The sequence below is a fragment of the Agelaius phoeniceus genome, chromosome 36, assembly GCF_051311805.1.
Source record: "Agelaius phoeniceus isolate bAgePho1 chromosome 36, bAgePho1.hap1, whole genome shotgun sequence".
Classification (NCBI taxonomy): Eukaryota; Metazoa; Chordata; class Aves; order Passeriformes; family Icteridae; genus Agelaius; species Agelaius phoeniceus.
The window spans coordinates 772,508-788,459 of NC_135300.1; the positions used below are offsets into that span (position 1 = coordinate 772,508).

The 15,952-nt window shown below is 48.4% G+C and overlaps 1 protein-coding gene across 1 annotated transcript; it reads left to right on the plus strand.

The window, feature by feature from the left end:
• The first annotated feature begins 1,367 nt into the window (after positions 1 to 1,367).
• Positions 1,368 to 15,268, plus strand: CLASRP (CLK4 associating serine/arginine rich protein). The gene is made up of 8 exons (XM_077193045.1): positions 1,368 to 1,461; positions 3,176 to 3,215; positions 6,980 to 7,040; positions 10,007 to 10,065; positions 11,738 to 11,784; positions 13,430 to 13,512; positions 14,588 to 14,615; positions 15,187 to 15,268. The coding sequence occupies exons 3-8, from the start codon at positions 7,016 to 7,018 to the stop codon at positions 15,227 to 15,229; spliced, it is 285 nt and encodes a 94-aa protein (XP_077049160.1). The 5' UTR covers positions 1,368 to 1,461; positions 3,176 to 3,215; positions 6,980 to 7,015; the 3' UTR covers positions 15,230 to 15,268.
• The last annotated feature ends 684 nt before the right edge of the window (positions 15,269 to 15,952 follow it).

A 15,952-nucleotide genomic window follows, 5' to 3' on the forward strand; every position in this document is an offset into this window, starting at 1 on the left:
GGCTGGGGCAGTTTGGGTCAGTTTTGGGTCAGTTTGGGACCAGTTTGGGTCAGTTTGGGACAGTTTGGGTCCAGTTTGGGGGGAGCCGCCGCTCCAGGTCAGCGCGGGCCGGGGCTGTGGGGACCGGGCTGGGACCAGTTGGGACCAGTTTGGGACCAGTTTGGGTCAGTTTGGGACCAGTTTGGGACCAGTTTGGGTCAGTTTGGGACAGTTTGGGTCAGTTCGGGACAGTTTGGACAGTTTGGGACTGGGTCACACCAGTTTGGAACCAGTTTGACACCAGTTCACGCTGGTTCAGGTTGAGTTTGGGACCAGTTTGCGCCGCTTTGAGACCACGCCAGTTTCCCCCCTATTTCCCCATTTCCCCCCAATTTTCCCCCATTTTCATAGGATTTTCCCCCATTCCCCTCCCCAATTTTCCCATTTCCCCATGATTTTCCCCATTTCCCCCTATTTTCCCAGGATTTCCCCCCCAATTCCCCCCCAATTTTCCCCTGTTTCCCCCCCCTTTCCCCTCCCGATTTTTCCCAGGATTTCCCCCTCATTCCCCCCAATTTTTCCCATTTTTTCCCATTTCCCCCCCATTCCCCCCCGATTTTTCCCATTTCCCCCCCGATTTTTCCCATTTTCACTCAATTTTCCCCATTCCCCCCCGATTTCCCCATTTTCACGCAGTTTTCCCCCATTTCCCCCGATTTTTCCCATTTTCCCCCATTTCCCCCCCGATTTTCCCATTTTCACGCATTTTTCCCCATTTCTCCCCCAGTTTTTCCCATTTTCCCCATTTCCCCCCCCCCGATTTTTCCCATTTTCATGCCGTTTTTCCCCATTTCCCCCCCGATTTTCCCCATTTCCCCCCCTTTCCCCTCCCGATTTTCCCCAGGATTTCCCCCTCATTCCCCCCCATTCCCCCCCGATTTTTCCCATTTTTCCCCATTTCCCCCCCTGATTTTTCCCCATTCCCACCCGATTTTCCCATTTTCACGCCATTTTTCCCCCATTCCCCCCGATTTTTCCCATTTCCCCCCCGATTTTTCCCATTTCCCCCCCTGATTTTTCCCCATTCCCCCCCGATTTTCCCCATTTTCACGCAGTTTTCCCCATTTCCCCCCGATTTTTCCCATTTTCACGCCGTTTTTCCCCATTTCCCCCCCGATTTCCCCATTCCCCCCGATTTTTCCCATTTTCCCCATTCCCCCCCGATTTTCCCATTCTCACGCGGTTTTCCCCCATTTGGCGGCCGGCAGGAGCCGCTCCCGGCGCTCGCTGCGCTCGTGGCGCCGCTGGAGCAGCGGCAGCCGGAGCCGAGCAGCCGCAGCGACTCCCGGAGCCCCTCCCGCTCCCGCTCCGCTCCCGGAGCCGCTCCCGGAGCCGCTCCCGCTCCCCGAGCCCGCCCGGAGCCCGGGACAAGGCCCCGCCCCGGGCCCCGGCCTCGCCCGCCGTCGGAGAGAAGCTGAAAAAGTGAGTGGAGAACGCGGAAATTGGGGAAAAAGCCTGAAATACCTCAAAATCTTCCCCAAATCCCCCAGAAATCAGCCAGAATTTCCCTCAAAACCTTCTGAGATCCCCAAAATCCCTAACATTCCCACAAAATCCCGTCAAATTCCCTAAAATTCCCCCAAAATCCCCTCAAAAATCCCTGAAATTCCCCCCAAACTCCCTCAAAAATCCCTGAAATTCCCTCAAAATCTCCTTCAAAAATCCCTAAAATTCCCCCAAAATCCCCTCAAAAATCCCCAAAATTCCCCCAAAATCCCCTCAAAAATCCCTGAAATTCCCTCAAAAATCCCCTCAAAAATCCCCGAATTTCGCTCAAAATCCCCTCAAAAATCCCCAAAATTCCCCCAGAATCCCCTCAAAAATCCCTGAAATTCCCTCAAAATCCCCGAATTTCGCTCAAAATCCCCTCAAAAATCCCCCAAAATCCCTTCAAAAATCCCTAAAATTCCCCCAAAATCCCTTCAAAAATCCCCAAAATCCCCTCAAAAATCCCTAAAATTCCCCCAAAATTCCCTCAGAAATCCCTAAAATTCCCCAAAATCCCCTGGAGCCCCTCCCAGTCCCAGACCCCGCCCCCGGCCTCGCCCGCCGTCGGAGAGAAGCTGAAAAAGTGAGTGGAGAACGCGGAAATTCGGGAAAAAGCCTGAAATACCTCAAAATCTTCCCCAAATCCCCCAGAAATCAGCCAGAATTTCCCCCAAATCCCTCTGACATCGCCCAGATCCCTAAAATTCCCCTCAAAAATCCCCAAAATCACCTCAAAAATCCCCCAAATCCCTCAAAAATCCCCCAAATCCCCTCAAAAATCCCCAAAATTCCTGCAAAAATCCTTAAAATTCCTCAAAAATCCCCTCAAAAATCCCCAAAATTCCCTCAAAAATCCCCGAAATTCCCCCCAAATCCCCTCAAAAATCCCCAAAATTCCCCCCAAATCCCCTCAAAAATCCCTAAAATTCCCCCCAAATCCCCTCAAAAATCCCCAAAATCCCCTCAAAAACCCCTCAAATCCCTTCAAAAATCCCTAAAATTCCCCCAAAATCCCCTCAAAAATCCCTGAAATTCCTGCAAAATCCCCTCAAAAATCCCTAAAATTCCCCTCAAAAATCCCCAAAATTCTCCCCCAAATCCCCTCAAAAATCCCTAAAATTCCCCCCAAATCCCCCGGAGCCCCTCCCAGTCCCAAGCCCCGCCCCAGCCCCCCCGGCCTTGCCCAATTTTCCCCCAGTTTTTCTCCCAAATTTCCCAAACTTCCCCCCAATTTCCCCCCAAATTTTCCAATTTTTCCCCCAATTTCCCACAACTTTCCCCCTAATTTCCCCAACTTTCCCCCCTAATTTCCCCAATTTTCCCCCAATTTTCCCCAATTTTTCCCCACAATTTTCCCCAGTTTTTCTCCCAGTTTTTCCCAATTTTTCCCCCTAATTTCCCCAAATTTCCCACCATTTTTCTCCCCTAATTTCCCCCAATTTTTCCCCAAATTTCCCCATTTTTCCCCACAATTTTCCCCCCTAATTTCCCCAATTTTTCTCCCAAATTTCCCCAATTTTCCCCCATGATTCCCCAATTTTTCCCCACAATTTTCCCCTAATTTCCCCAATTTTCCCCCTAATTTCCCAATTTTTCCCCCCAATTTTCCCCCCAATTTTTCCCCTCAATTTCCCTCCTTTCCCCTCAGGGCGGACGCCGGTGCTGGTAAAGATTCCGGAGCTGCCAAAGTCAGTAAGAATTGGAATTTCCCCTTGTTCTGAACGGAACTCGGCTCTGTGGGAGCAGCACCGGGGATCCTCAGGGATTGGGGATCCTCAGGGATTTGGGAGCCTCAGGGATTGGGGATCTTAAAGGGGATTGGGGATCCTAAAGGGATTTGGGAGCCTAAAGGGGATTTGGGAGCCTAAAGGGATTGGGGATCTTAAAGGGATTTGGGGTCCTCAGGGATTGGGGAGCCTCAGGGATTGGGGAGCCTCAAGGGGATTTGGGATCCTCAGGGATTGGGGAGCCTAAAGGGGATTTGGGATCCTAAAGGGGATTTGGGATCCTCAGGGACTGGGGATCCTCAGGGACTGGGGAGCCTCAGGGATTGGGGAGCCTCAGGGATTGGGGAGCCTCGAGGGGATTTGGGATCTTAAAGGGGATTTGGGATCCTCAGGGATTGGGGAGCCTCAGGGATTGGGGATCCTCAGGGATTGGGGAGCCTCAAGGGATTGGGGAGCCTAAAGGGGATTGGGGATCCGAAAGGGATTGGGGAGCCTAAAGGGGATTTGGGATCCTCAGGGATTGGGGAGCCTCAAGGGGATTTGGGATCTTAAAGGGGATTGGGGAGCATAAAGGGGATTGGGGGGGCCAAAGGGATTGGGGAGCCTAAAGGGATTGGGGATCCTCAGGGATTGGGGAGCCTCAGGGATTGGGGAGCCTCAAGGGGATTTGGGATCTTAAAGGGGATTGGGGATCCTCAGGGATTGGGGATCCTCAGGGATTTGGGAGCCTAAAGGGATTGGGGAGCCTCAAGGGATTGGGGAGCCTCAGGGATTGGGGAGCCTCAAGGGGATTGGGGAGCCTCAAGGGATTGGGGAGCCTAAAGGGGATTGGGGAGCCTAAAGGGATTGGGGATCCTCAGGGATTGGGGAGCCTCAAGGGATTGGGGATCCTCAGGGATTTGGGATCTTAAAGGGGATTTGGGAGCCGAAAGGGAGCTGGGAGCCTAAAGGGGATTTGGGATCCTAAAGGGGATTGGGGAGCCTCAGGGGACCTGGGGGGGCCAAAGGGATTTGGGAGCCTAAAGGGATTGGGATCTTAAAGGGATTTGGGATCCTCAGGGGATTGGGGAGCCTAAAGGGATCTGAGGGGGCCAAAGGGATTTGGGATCCTGAAGGGGATTTGGGAGCCTAAAGGGACTGGGAGCCTAAGGGATCTGGGGGGGCCAAAGGGATTTGGGATCCTCAGGGATTGGGGATCCTCAAGGGATTGGGGAGCCTCAAGGGGATTTGGGATCCTCAGGGATTGGGGAGCCTAAAGGGGATTGGGGAGCCTCAGGGATTGGGGGAGCCTAAAGGGATCTGGGGCGGCCAAAGGGATTTGGGATCCTAAAGGGATTGGGGATCCTCAGGGATTGGGGAGCCTCAGGGATTGGGGAGCCTAAAGGGGATTTGGGATCCTAAAGGGGGTTTGGGGACCCTCAGGGATTTGGGATCCTAAAGGGGATTTGGGAGCCGAAAGGGAGCTGGGAGCCTAAAGGGGATTTGGGGATCCTAAAGGGGATTGGGGAGCCTCAGGGATTGGGGATCTTAAAGGGATTTGGGAGACTAAAGGGATCTGGGGGTGCAAAGGGATTTGGGATCCTCAGGGATTGGGGAGCCTCGAGGGAGCTGGGGGGGCCAAAGGGATCGGGGAGCCTCAAGGGAAGGGATTGGGGAGCCTAAAGAGGATTTGGGGGGCCTAAAGGGGATTTGGGATCCTAAAGGGAGCCGGGGGGGCCAAAGGGATTGGGGATCCTAAAGGGATTTGGGGAGCCTGAAGGGATTGGGGATCCTGAAGGGATTGGGGAGCCTAAAGGGATTGGGGAGCCTCAAGGGGATTTGGGATCTTAAAGGGGATTGGGGATCCTCAAGGGATTGGGGATCCTAAAGGGGATTGGGGACCCAAAAGGGATTGGGGAGCCTCGAGGGATTTGGGATCCTGAAGGGGATTTGGGAGCCTAAAAGGGATTTGGGATCCTCAGGGATTGGGGAGCCAAAAGGGATTGGGGAGCCTAAAGGGGATTTGGGATCTTAAAGGATTTGGGAGCCTAAAGGGGATTTGGGAACCTCAGGGGATTGGGGAGCCTAAAGGGATCTGGGGCGGCCAAAGGGGATTTGGGATCCTAAAGGGAGCAGGGGGGCCAAAGGGATTGGGGATCCTAAAGGGATTTGGGGAGCCTGAAGGGATTGGGGGAGCCTAAAGGGGATTGGGGGGGCCAAAGGGATTGGGGAGCCTAAAGGGATTTGGGGATCTTAAAGGGATTTGGGAGCCTAAAGGGATCTGTGGGTGCCAAAGGGATTTGGGGATCCCAAAGGGATCTGGGGGTCCCACAGGGAGCTGGGGGCGCCAGAGGGATTTGGGGGATCCTAAAGGGGTTGGGGGATCCTAAAGGGGTTGGGGGATTCTGAAGGGATCTGTGGGTGCCAGAGGGATTTGGGGGATCCTGAAGGGGTTGGGGATGCCAAAGGGATTTGGGATCCCACAGGGATTTGGGATCCCACAGGGATCAGGGAATAATCCCAGAGATCCCTTTGGGATCACTGGGGAGGGGGGATTTTTCCGGGGATTTTTCTGGGGATTTTGGGCAATTTGGGGGAAAATCAGCTTGGGGAGGGGGGGTGGGGAGGCCTTTCCTGGACTTTCCCTCATTTTCCCAGATTTTCCCAAATTTTCCCCAGATTTCCTTGGATTTTCCCTCATTTTCCCAGATTTTCCCAAATTTTCCCCAGATTTCCTTGGATTTTCCCTCATTTTCCCAGATTTTCTTAATTTTTCTTTAATTTTCCCCAGATTTTTCCAAGATCTTCCCAAATTTTCCTGGTGTTTCCAGATTTTCTGAATTTTTCTTAGATTTTCCCAGATTCTCCCAGTTTTTTCCCAAATTTTCCTTTTTTTCCATCTTTTCCCCATTTTTCCTTGCATTTTCCCAGATTTTCCTGAATTTTTCTTGGATTTTCACAGATTTTTCTTGGATTTTCCCAGATTTATCCCAGATTTTCCAGGATTTTCCCAGATGTTCCCATTTTTTCCCTGGTTTCCCCCATATTCTTCAATTTCTCCATAATTTTCCCAGATTTCTTTGGTATTTTCCCTTAATTTTCCCACATTTTTCTTCGATTTTCCCTCTACTTTCTTAAATTTTCCCAGATTTTCCTGGTTTTTCCCAGATTTTCCCCAGATTTTCCTTCTATTTTCTTAGATTTTCCCAGAATTTTTGGGGTTTGTTTTTCCCAGATTTTTGGGGGTTTTTTCCCCAGATTTTTTGGGGTTTTTTTCCCCAGATTTTTTGGGGTTTGTTTTTCCCAGATTTTTGGGATTTTTTTCCCAGATTTTTGGGGTTTTTTCCCAGATTTTTTGGAGTTTTTTCCCCAGATTTTTGGGTTTTTTTCCCAGATATTTTGAGGTTTTTTTCCAGATTTTTGGGTTTTTTTCCCCAGATTTTTTGGTTTTTTTCCCAAATTTTGGGGTTTTTTCCCCCAGATTTTTCTGCTTTTTCCCCAAATTTTTCTGCTTTTTTTCCCTGATTTTCCCTTTTTTTTTCCCAATTTTTCCAATTTTTTCCCATTTCCCCCATTTTCCCCAGCTTCCCTCCCCCAGCTCCCTTCCCAAATTTCCCAAATTTCCCAAATTTCCCCAAATTCCGGGGATGGGCTGGGGATTGTTTGGAAAAGGCTCTGGGGGGGTTTTGGGGGTCCCCACCCTGATCCCGACGCCTTTTCCTGACCAAATTCCCAAATTTTTGCAGCCCAAACTGACCCCGCAGGAGAAGCTGCGGCTCAGGATGCAGAAGGCTCTCAACAGGCAGTGTGAGCAGTCCCAAAATTCCCAAAAAATTCCCTTCAAATTCCCAAAAATTCCCCCAAAATTCCTGAAATTCCTCGAAATTCCCCAAAAAATCCCGCCTGGAATTCCTCAGATTTTGCCCCAAAATCCCCCCCAAAATCCCCCCCAAATTCCCCTAAATCTCCTGGATCCTTAAATCCTCCCCAAATTCTCTGAGATTCTCCAAAAATTCCCCCAAATTCCCCAAAATTCCCCTCAAAAATCTCCAAAATTCCTCCAAATTCCCCCAAAAAATGCCCCCAAAAAATCCCACCCGGAATTCCTCAGATTTTGCCCCAAAATCCCCCCCAAAATTCCCTAAATCTCCTGGGATCCTGAATCCTCCCCAAATTCCCTGAGATTCTCCAAAATTCCCCCAAATTCTCCAAAATTCCTCAAAATTTCCCCAAAATTCCTCAAAATTCCCCCAAAAAATCCCCCCAAAAAAATCCGCCCTGATTTCCTCAGATTTTGCCCCAAAATCCCCCCCCAAATCCCCCCAAATTCCCCCTAAATCTCCTGGGATCCTTAAATCCTCCCCAAATTCTCTGAGATTCTCCAAAAAATTCCCCCAAATTCCCCAAAATTCCCCTCAAAAATCTCCAAAATTCCTCCAAATTCCCCCAAAAAAATGCCCCCAAAAAATCCCACCCGGAATTCCTCAGATTTTGCCCCAAAATCCCCCCAAAATTCCCCTAAATCTCCTGGGATCCTTAAATCCTCCCCAAATTCCCTGAGATTCTCCAAAATTCCCCCAAATTCTCCAAAATTCCTCAAAATTTCCCCAAAATTCCTCAAAATTCCTCCAAATTCCCCCCAAAAAATCCCCCCAAAAAAACCCGCCTGGAAATTCCTCAGATTTTGCCCTAAAATCCCCCCCAAATTCCCCCTAAATCTCCTGGGATCCTTAAATCCTCCCCAAATTCTCTGAGATTCTCCAAAAATTCCCCAAATTCCCTCAAAATTCCCCAAAATTCCTCAAAATTCCCCCAAAAAATCCCAAAAAATCCCCCCTGGAATTTCTCTGAATCCGCCCCAAAATCCAGCTGGGATCACCTGAATTTCCCAAAATTCCCCTAAAATTCCCCCCAAAATTCCCACTAAATCTCCTGAGATCCCTAAAATTCTCCCAAAATTCCCTCAAATTCCAAAAAAACCCCAAAAGTCTCACTCAAAATTTCTCTGAATCCACCCCAAAATCCAGCTGGGATCACCTGAATCTCCTTAAATTCCCCCAAAATCCAGCTGGATCCAAAACTCCTCCCCAAATTTCTTCAGGGTCCCAAAAATTCCCCAAATATCCCCTGGAATTCCCCCATATTTCCCCAAAAAATCCCCCAGAATTCTCCCAAAATCCCCCAGTTTTTTCCCCCAAAATCCCCTGGAACCCCCCAGAATTCCCAAATTCCCAGATTTTGCCCCAAATGCCCGGATTTTGCCCCAAATTCCAGAATTCCCCAAATCCCCGGATTTTTCCCCAAATTCCCAGATTTTTCCCCAAATCCCCGGATTTTGCCCCAAATCCCCGGATTTTGCCCCAAATTCCCCGGATTTTTCCCCAAATTCCCGGATTTTTTCCCCAAATTCCCGGATTTTGCCCCAAATCCCCGGATTTTGCCCCAAATTCCCGGATTTTGCCCCAAATCCCCAGATTTTCCCCAAATTCCCCGATTTTGCCCCAAATCCCCGGATTTTGCCCCAAATTCCCAGAATTCCCCAAATTCCCAGATTTTCCCCCAAATTCCCCGATTTTTCCCCAAATTCCCAGAATTCCCCAAATTCCCCGATTTTGCCCCAAATTCCCCGGATTTTTCCCCAAATCCCCAGATTTTACCCCAAATTCCCCGGATTTTGCCTCAAATTCCCCAATTTGCCCCAAATTCTCCAATTTGCCCCAAATCCCCGGATTTTGCCCCAAATCCCCAGATTTTGCCCGAAATTCCCGGATTTTGCCCCAAATCCCAGATTTTTTTCCCCAAATCCCTGGATTTTGCCCCAAAATCCTGGATTTTTTCCCCCAAATTCCCAGATTTTGCCCCAAATTCCCGGATTTTTTCCCCAAATCCCCGGATTTTGCCCCAAATTCCCGGATTTTTCCCCAAATTCCCGGATTTTGCCCAGATTCCCAGATTTTGCCCCGAATTCCCCGGATTTTTCCCCAAATCCCCAGATTTTACCCAAATTCCCCGGATTTTGCCCCAAAATCCCAGATTTTGCCCCAAATCCCCGGATTTTGCCCCAAATTCCCGGATTTTGCTCCAAATCCCCGATTTTTCCCCAAATCCCTGGATTTTGCCCCAAATTCCCAGAATTCCCCAAATTCCCGGATTTTGCCCCAAATCCCCGGATTTTGCCCCAAATCCCCGGATTTTTTCCCCAAATCCCGGATTTGCCCCAAATTCCCGGATTTTGCTCCAAATCCCCCGATTTTTCCCCAAATCCCTGGATTTTGCCCCAAATTCCCAGAATTCCCCAAATTCCCGGATTTTGCCCCAAATCCCCGGATTTTGCCCCAAATCCCCCGATTTTTCCCCAAATTCCCGGATTTTGCCCCAAATCCCTGGATTTTGCCCCAAATTCCCAGATTTTTCCCAAATCCCCGGATTTTTGCCCCAAATTCCCCGGATTTTTCCCCAAAATCCCAGATTTTGCCCCAAATTCACGGATTTTGCCCCAAATTCCAGAATTCCCCAAATTCCCGGATTTTGCCCCAAATTCCCCGATTTTGCCCCAATTTCCCGGATTTTGCCCCAAATTCCCGGATTTTTTCCCCAAATCCCGGATTTTGCCCCAAATTCCAGATTTTGCCCCAATTTTCCAGATTTTGCCCCAAATTCCCAGATTTTGCCCCAAATTCCCAGAATTCCCCAAATCCCCGGATTTTGCCCGAAATCCCCGGATTTTTCCCCCAAATTCCCGGGTTTTGCCCCAATCCCTGCTCCCTCCGCAGTCAAGGCCGACAAGAAGGCGGCGCAGGAGAAGATGCTGCAGCAGGAGCACGAGAGACAGGTGGGGAGGGAGAAAATAATGGGGAAAATGGGAAAAAATGGGTTAAAAATGGGAGAAATTGGTTAAAATGGGTTAAGAATGGGAAAATGGGTTAAAATGAGGGAAAAAAAGGGAAAAAACGGGTTAAAAATGGGTTAAAAAATGGGAAAAAAACGGATTAAAAATGGGAATATAATGGGAGAAAAATGGGTTAAAATGAGGGGGTAAAGGGAAAAAATGGGTTAAAAATGGGGAAAAAATGGGAGAAAAATGGGTTAAAATGGGAATATAATGGGAGAGAAATGGGGAAAAAATGGGAAAAAATTGGTTAAAATTTGGAAAATAATGGGAGAAAAATGGGTTAAAAATGGGAAAAAATGGGTTAAAAATGGGAGAGAAATGGGTTAAAAATGGGAGAGAAATGGATTAAAAATGGGAGAGAAATGGGGTTAAAATGGAGGAAAAATGGGAGAAAAATGGGTAAAAATTGGTTAAAAATTGGAAAATAATGGGAGAAAAATGGGTTAAAATGAGGGAAAAAAGGGAAAAATGGGTTAAAATTGGGTAAAAGATGGGAGAAAAATTGGAAAAAATTGGTCAAAAATTTGAAAATAATGGGGGAAAAAAGGGAAAAAATGGGAGAAAAATGGGAGAAAAATGGGAATATAATGGGAGAGAAATGGGTTAATAATGGGAGAAAAATTTGAGAAAACTGGAAGAAAAAAAGGAGAAAAATGGGGTGAAAATGGGATTGAATTGGAGGAAAATGGGATAGAAATGGATGGAAATGGATTGGATTGGGATGGAATGGGATAAAACTGGGATTGAAATGGGATAAAAATGGGATGGAAATGGGATTTTGAACTGGGATAAAACCCGGATGGAACTGGGGCTGAACTGGGATTGAACTGGGCTGAACTGGGATTGAACTGGGATAAAACCCGGACTGAACTGGGACTGAACTGGGATAAAACCCGGACTGAACTGGGCTGAACTGGGATAAAACCCGGACTGAACTGGACTGAACTGGGATAAAACCCGGACTGAACTGGGCTGAACTGGGATAAAACCCGGACTGAACTGGACTGAACTGGGATAAAACCCGGACTGAACTGGGCTGAACTGGGATAAAACCCGGACTGAACTGGGCTGAACTGGGATTGAACTGGATAAAAACGGGACTGAACTGGATGGGAATGGGATGGAAATGGGATAAAACCCGGACTGAACTGGGATTGAACTGGACTGAACTGGGATTGAACTGGGATTGAACTGGGATAAAAACGGGACTGAACTGGGCTGAACTGGGTTGAACTGGGATAAAACCCGGACTGAACTGGGCTGAACTGGACTGAACTGGGCTGAACTGGCTGAACTGGGATAAAACCCGGACTGAACTGGGATAAAACCCGGACTGAACTGGGATAAAACCCGGACTGAACTGGGCTGAACTGGGCTGAACTGGGATAAAACCCGGACTGAACTGGCTGAACTGGGACTGAACTGGACTGAACTGGGATTGAACTGGCTGAACTGGGCTGAACTGGATAAAACCCGGACTGAACTGGGATAAAACCCGGACTGAACTGGGCTGAACTGGGATAAAACCCGGACTGAACTGGGCTGAACTGGGCGGCGAGGGCCCGGCCATGGGCAGGCCCCAGGCTCAGTTTGGGCTCCTCTCTCTGGGCAGGAGCGCGAGGATGAACTGCGCGCCATGGCCCGCAAGATCCGCATGAAGTAATCACTGATCTTAATTAATTACTGATCTTAATGAACTCCCAGATCCTTATTAATCACTGCCAGATCCTCGTTAACTCCCAGATCCTCATTGACCACTCCCAGATCCTCGTTAACAACTGCCAGATCCTCATTAACCACTGCTAGATCCTCATTAACAACTGATCCTTGTTAATCACCTGCCAGATCCTCGTTAACCACTGCCAGATCCTCGTTAACAACTGATCCTCGTTAACCACTGATCTTCATTAATCACTGATCTTCATTAATCACTGATCCTTGTTAATCACTGATCTTCATTAATCACTGACCCTCGTTAATCACTGATCCTCGTTAATCACTGATCCTCATTAACCACTGATCCTCATTAACCACTGATCTTCATTAACCACTGATCCTCATTAACCACTGATCCTCATTAACCACTGATCCTCGTTAATCACTGATCCTCATTAACCACTGATCCTCATTAACCACTGATCCTCATTAACCACTGATCCTCGTTAATCACTGCCAAATCCTCGTTAACAACTCCCAGATCCTCATTAACAACTCCCAGATCCTCATTAACCACTGATCTTCATTAATCACTGATCCTCGTTAATCACTGACCCTTGTTAACCAGTGATCTTCATTAACCACTGATCTTCATTAATCACTCATCTTCCCAGATCCTCATTAATCACTGCCAGATCCTCATTAATTCCCAATCCTCATTAACTCCCAGATCCTCATTAACTCCCAGATCCTCATTCCCAGCCCCATTTCCCGGCCCTTTCCCTGCTCTCCCCATTTTCTGTGTCCCCAATCCCATTTTCCCCATTTCCCCCATTTTTCCCTATTTTTCCCTGCTTTTTTTCCCATTTTTCCCCATTTCCCCCACTGTTTTTCCCCTATGTTTCTCCCATTTTTTCCCCATTCTCCTGCTGTTTTCCCCATTTTTCCCCCATTTTTTTCCCATTTTTCCCACTGTTTTTCCCCATTTCCCCCATTTTTTCCCCATTTCCCCCGCTGTATTTCCCATTTTTCCCCACTGTTTTTCCCCATTTTTTCCCCATTTTCCCCGCTGTTTTTCCCATTTTTCCCACTGTTTTTCCCTGCTATTTTTCCCCACTGTTTTTCCCCATTTTCCCCATCCCAAATCCCATTTCCCCCGCTGGTTTTCCCCATTTTCCCATTTTTTCCCCATTTCCCCTGCTATTTTCCCCATTTTCCCCTACTGTTTTTTCCTATTTTCCCCATATCCCCCTGCTGTTTTTCCCCATTTTCCCCATTTTTCCCCATTTTTCTCCATTGTTTTTTCCCATTTTCCTTGTCCCCAATCCCATTTTCCCCATTTTTCCCCTCTGTTTCTCCCCATTTTCTCCATTTTTCCCCTGCGGTTTTTCCCCCCTGATTTTCCCCATTTTCCCCCACTGGTTTTCCCATTTTTCCCATTTTCCCCTACTGTTTTTCCCCATTTTTTCCTGCTGTTTTTCCCATTTTTCCCCACTGTTTTTCCCCATTTTCCCCATCCCAAATCCCATTTTCCCCATTTTTTCCCTGCTGTTTTTCCCATTTCCCCCACTGTTTTTCCCATTTTCCCCATTTTCCCCATTTTTTCCTGCTGTTTTTCCCATTTTCCCCCGTTTTTGCCCCGTTCCAGGGAGCGGGAGCGTCGTGAGAAGGAGCGGGAGGAGTGGGAGCGCCAGTACAGCCGCCAGAGCCGCAGCCCCTCCCCGCGCCACGGTCCGGAAATTCCCAAAATTCCCAAAATTCCTGAAATTCCCAACATTCCTGGGCCTCGGGGGGGGTGCGGGGCGAGCCCTTCCCAAAATTCCGGGAAAATTCCCAGGAAATCCCCAAAATTCCCCAAATCTTCCCAACCTTCCCTGGGCCTCTGGGGGGTGGGGGGGGGGAGCCCTTCCCAAAATTCCCGGGAAATTCCCAAAATTCCCCCAAATTCCCAAAATCCCCAACCTTCCCTGAGCCTCAGGGGGGGTGGGGGGGGAGCCCTTCCCAAAATTCCGGGGAAATTCCCAAAATTCCCGGGAAATTCCCAAAATTCCCCAAATTCCCAAAATCCCCAACCTTCCCTGGGCCTCTGGGGGCGTGGAGGGGGGAGCCCTTCCCAAAATTCCTGGGAAAATTCCCGGGAAATCCCCAAAATTCTGGAAAATTCCCGGGAAATTCCCAAAATTCCCCCAAATTCCCCAAATTCCCAACATTCCCTGGGCCTCGGGGGGGGGGGAGCCCTTCCCAAAATTCCAGGAAAATTCCTGGGAAATCCCAAAAATTCTGGGAAAATTCCCGACCTTCCCTGGGCCTCCTGGGGGGGCGAGCCCTTCCCCAAAATTCCGGGAAAATTCTTGAGAAATTCCCAAAATTCTGGGAAAATTCCCGGGAAATTCCCAAAAATTCAGGAGCTGTTCCCCCTTTCTCAGGGGTTTGTGGGGTTCCATTCCCAAAATTCTGGGCAATTCCCAGAAAAATTCCCCCAAAATTCCCCAAATTTCTGACGTTCCCAACGTTCTCCAGGGCTCTGAGGGTCCCGTTCCCAAATTCCGGGGATTCCCAAATTCTGGGGAATTCCCAAAATTCCAGGGCGTGCGGGGGAGGCAGAGGGAAGGATTTGGGGCTGGGAAAAAAATGGGGGAAAAAAATGGGAATTTTGGCTGGAAAAATGGGGAAAAAATGGGGGGAAAAAGGGATTTTGGGTAGAGGCCGAGCTGGGGGATTTTGGAGTGGGAAAATGGGGGAAAAATGGGGGAAAAATGGGGGAAAAAATGGGAATTTTGGGAGCTGATTTGTGGTGTTTTCCCAGCAGGTCGGGAGTACAGCTCCTCCCGGAGGTACGGCCGCAATTCCCGGGATTCCCGGGATTTCCGGATTTCTGGGATTTCCGGGATTTCCGGGATTCCCGGAGATCCTGGGGTTGATCCAGCGCCGGTCCCTGATCCCAGAGATCCCAAATTTCCTTCAGTTCATTCCCAGGAATCCCAAGTTTCCCGTTTTCCCTGATCCTCAGAAATCCCAAATTTCACCATTCCCATTTTCCCCAGAAATCCCAAATTTCCCATTTTCCCAGATCCCAACTTTCCCATTTCCCGTTTTCCCAGATCCCAGAAACCCCAAATTTCCCCTTTCCCCTTTTCCTGTATTCCCAGGAATCCCAAATTTCCCATTTTTCCCCCATTTTCCCCGAAACCCCAAATTTCCCCTTTTCCCCTTTTCCCAGAAACCCCAAATTTCCCATTTTTCCCCCATTTTTCCCCTTTTCCGAGAAACCCCAAATTTCCATTTCCCCTTTTCCAGAAACCCCAAATTTCCCCCTTTTCCCCTTTTCCCAGAAATCCCAAATTTCCATTTTTCCCAAATTTCCCAAATTTCCCATTTTCCCCATTTTTCCCCCATTTTCCCCAGGCACTCGCGGTCGCACTCGCGGAGCCCCCACTACCGGCACTGAGGGACGGAGCCCCCCAATAAATCCATGGAAAATCCCAAATCCCTCCTGGAACCCTCAGTGCCCGCGGGAAACGGGGGAAAAATGGAAAAATTGGGAAAAATTGGGAAAAAAAATGGGAAAAATCGGGAAAAATTGGGAAAAATTGGGAAAAAAAAGCCAGAAAAATGAGAGAAAATCAGGGAAATTTGGGGAAAAATGATGGAAAAAAAAGGGGAGAAAAATAGGAAAAATGATGGGAAAAAGGGGGGGAATTATGGGAAAAAGGAAGAAAAAAGAGGAAAAAGCTGGAAAAAGGAAAAGCTGGAAAAAAGGGGTGGGAAATGGGCAAAAAATTGGGGAAAATTTATGGGGAAAAGGAGAAAAGCTGGAAAAGGAGAAAAGCCAGGAAAAAGAGGGGAAAGCTGGAAAATTGGGAAAAATGATGGGAAATGGGGGATAAGCAGGAAAAATTCGGGGAAAAAGGGGGAAATCAGTAAAAATAGGGAAAAGATGGAAAAAAGGGGGAAAGTCAGGAAAAAGGGGGGAAATGTCTCAAAAAGAGGTGAAAAGCTGGAAATGGGAGGAAAAATTGGGAAGGAGCCAGGAAAATGGGGGTAAAACAAAAAAAAAAAGGGAAAAAAAGGAAGGAAAAGTCAGGAAAAAGGGGGGAAATGGGAGAAAAATTGGGGGAAAAAGGGCAGGAAAATCAAAAAGGGGGAAATGGGGAAAAACTGGGAAAAGGAT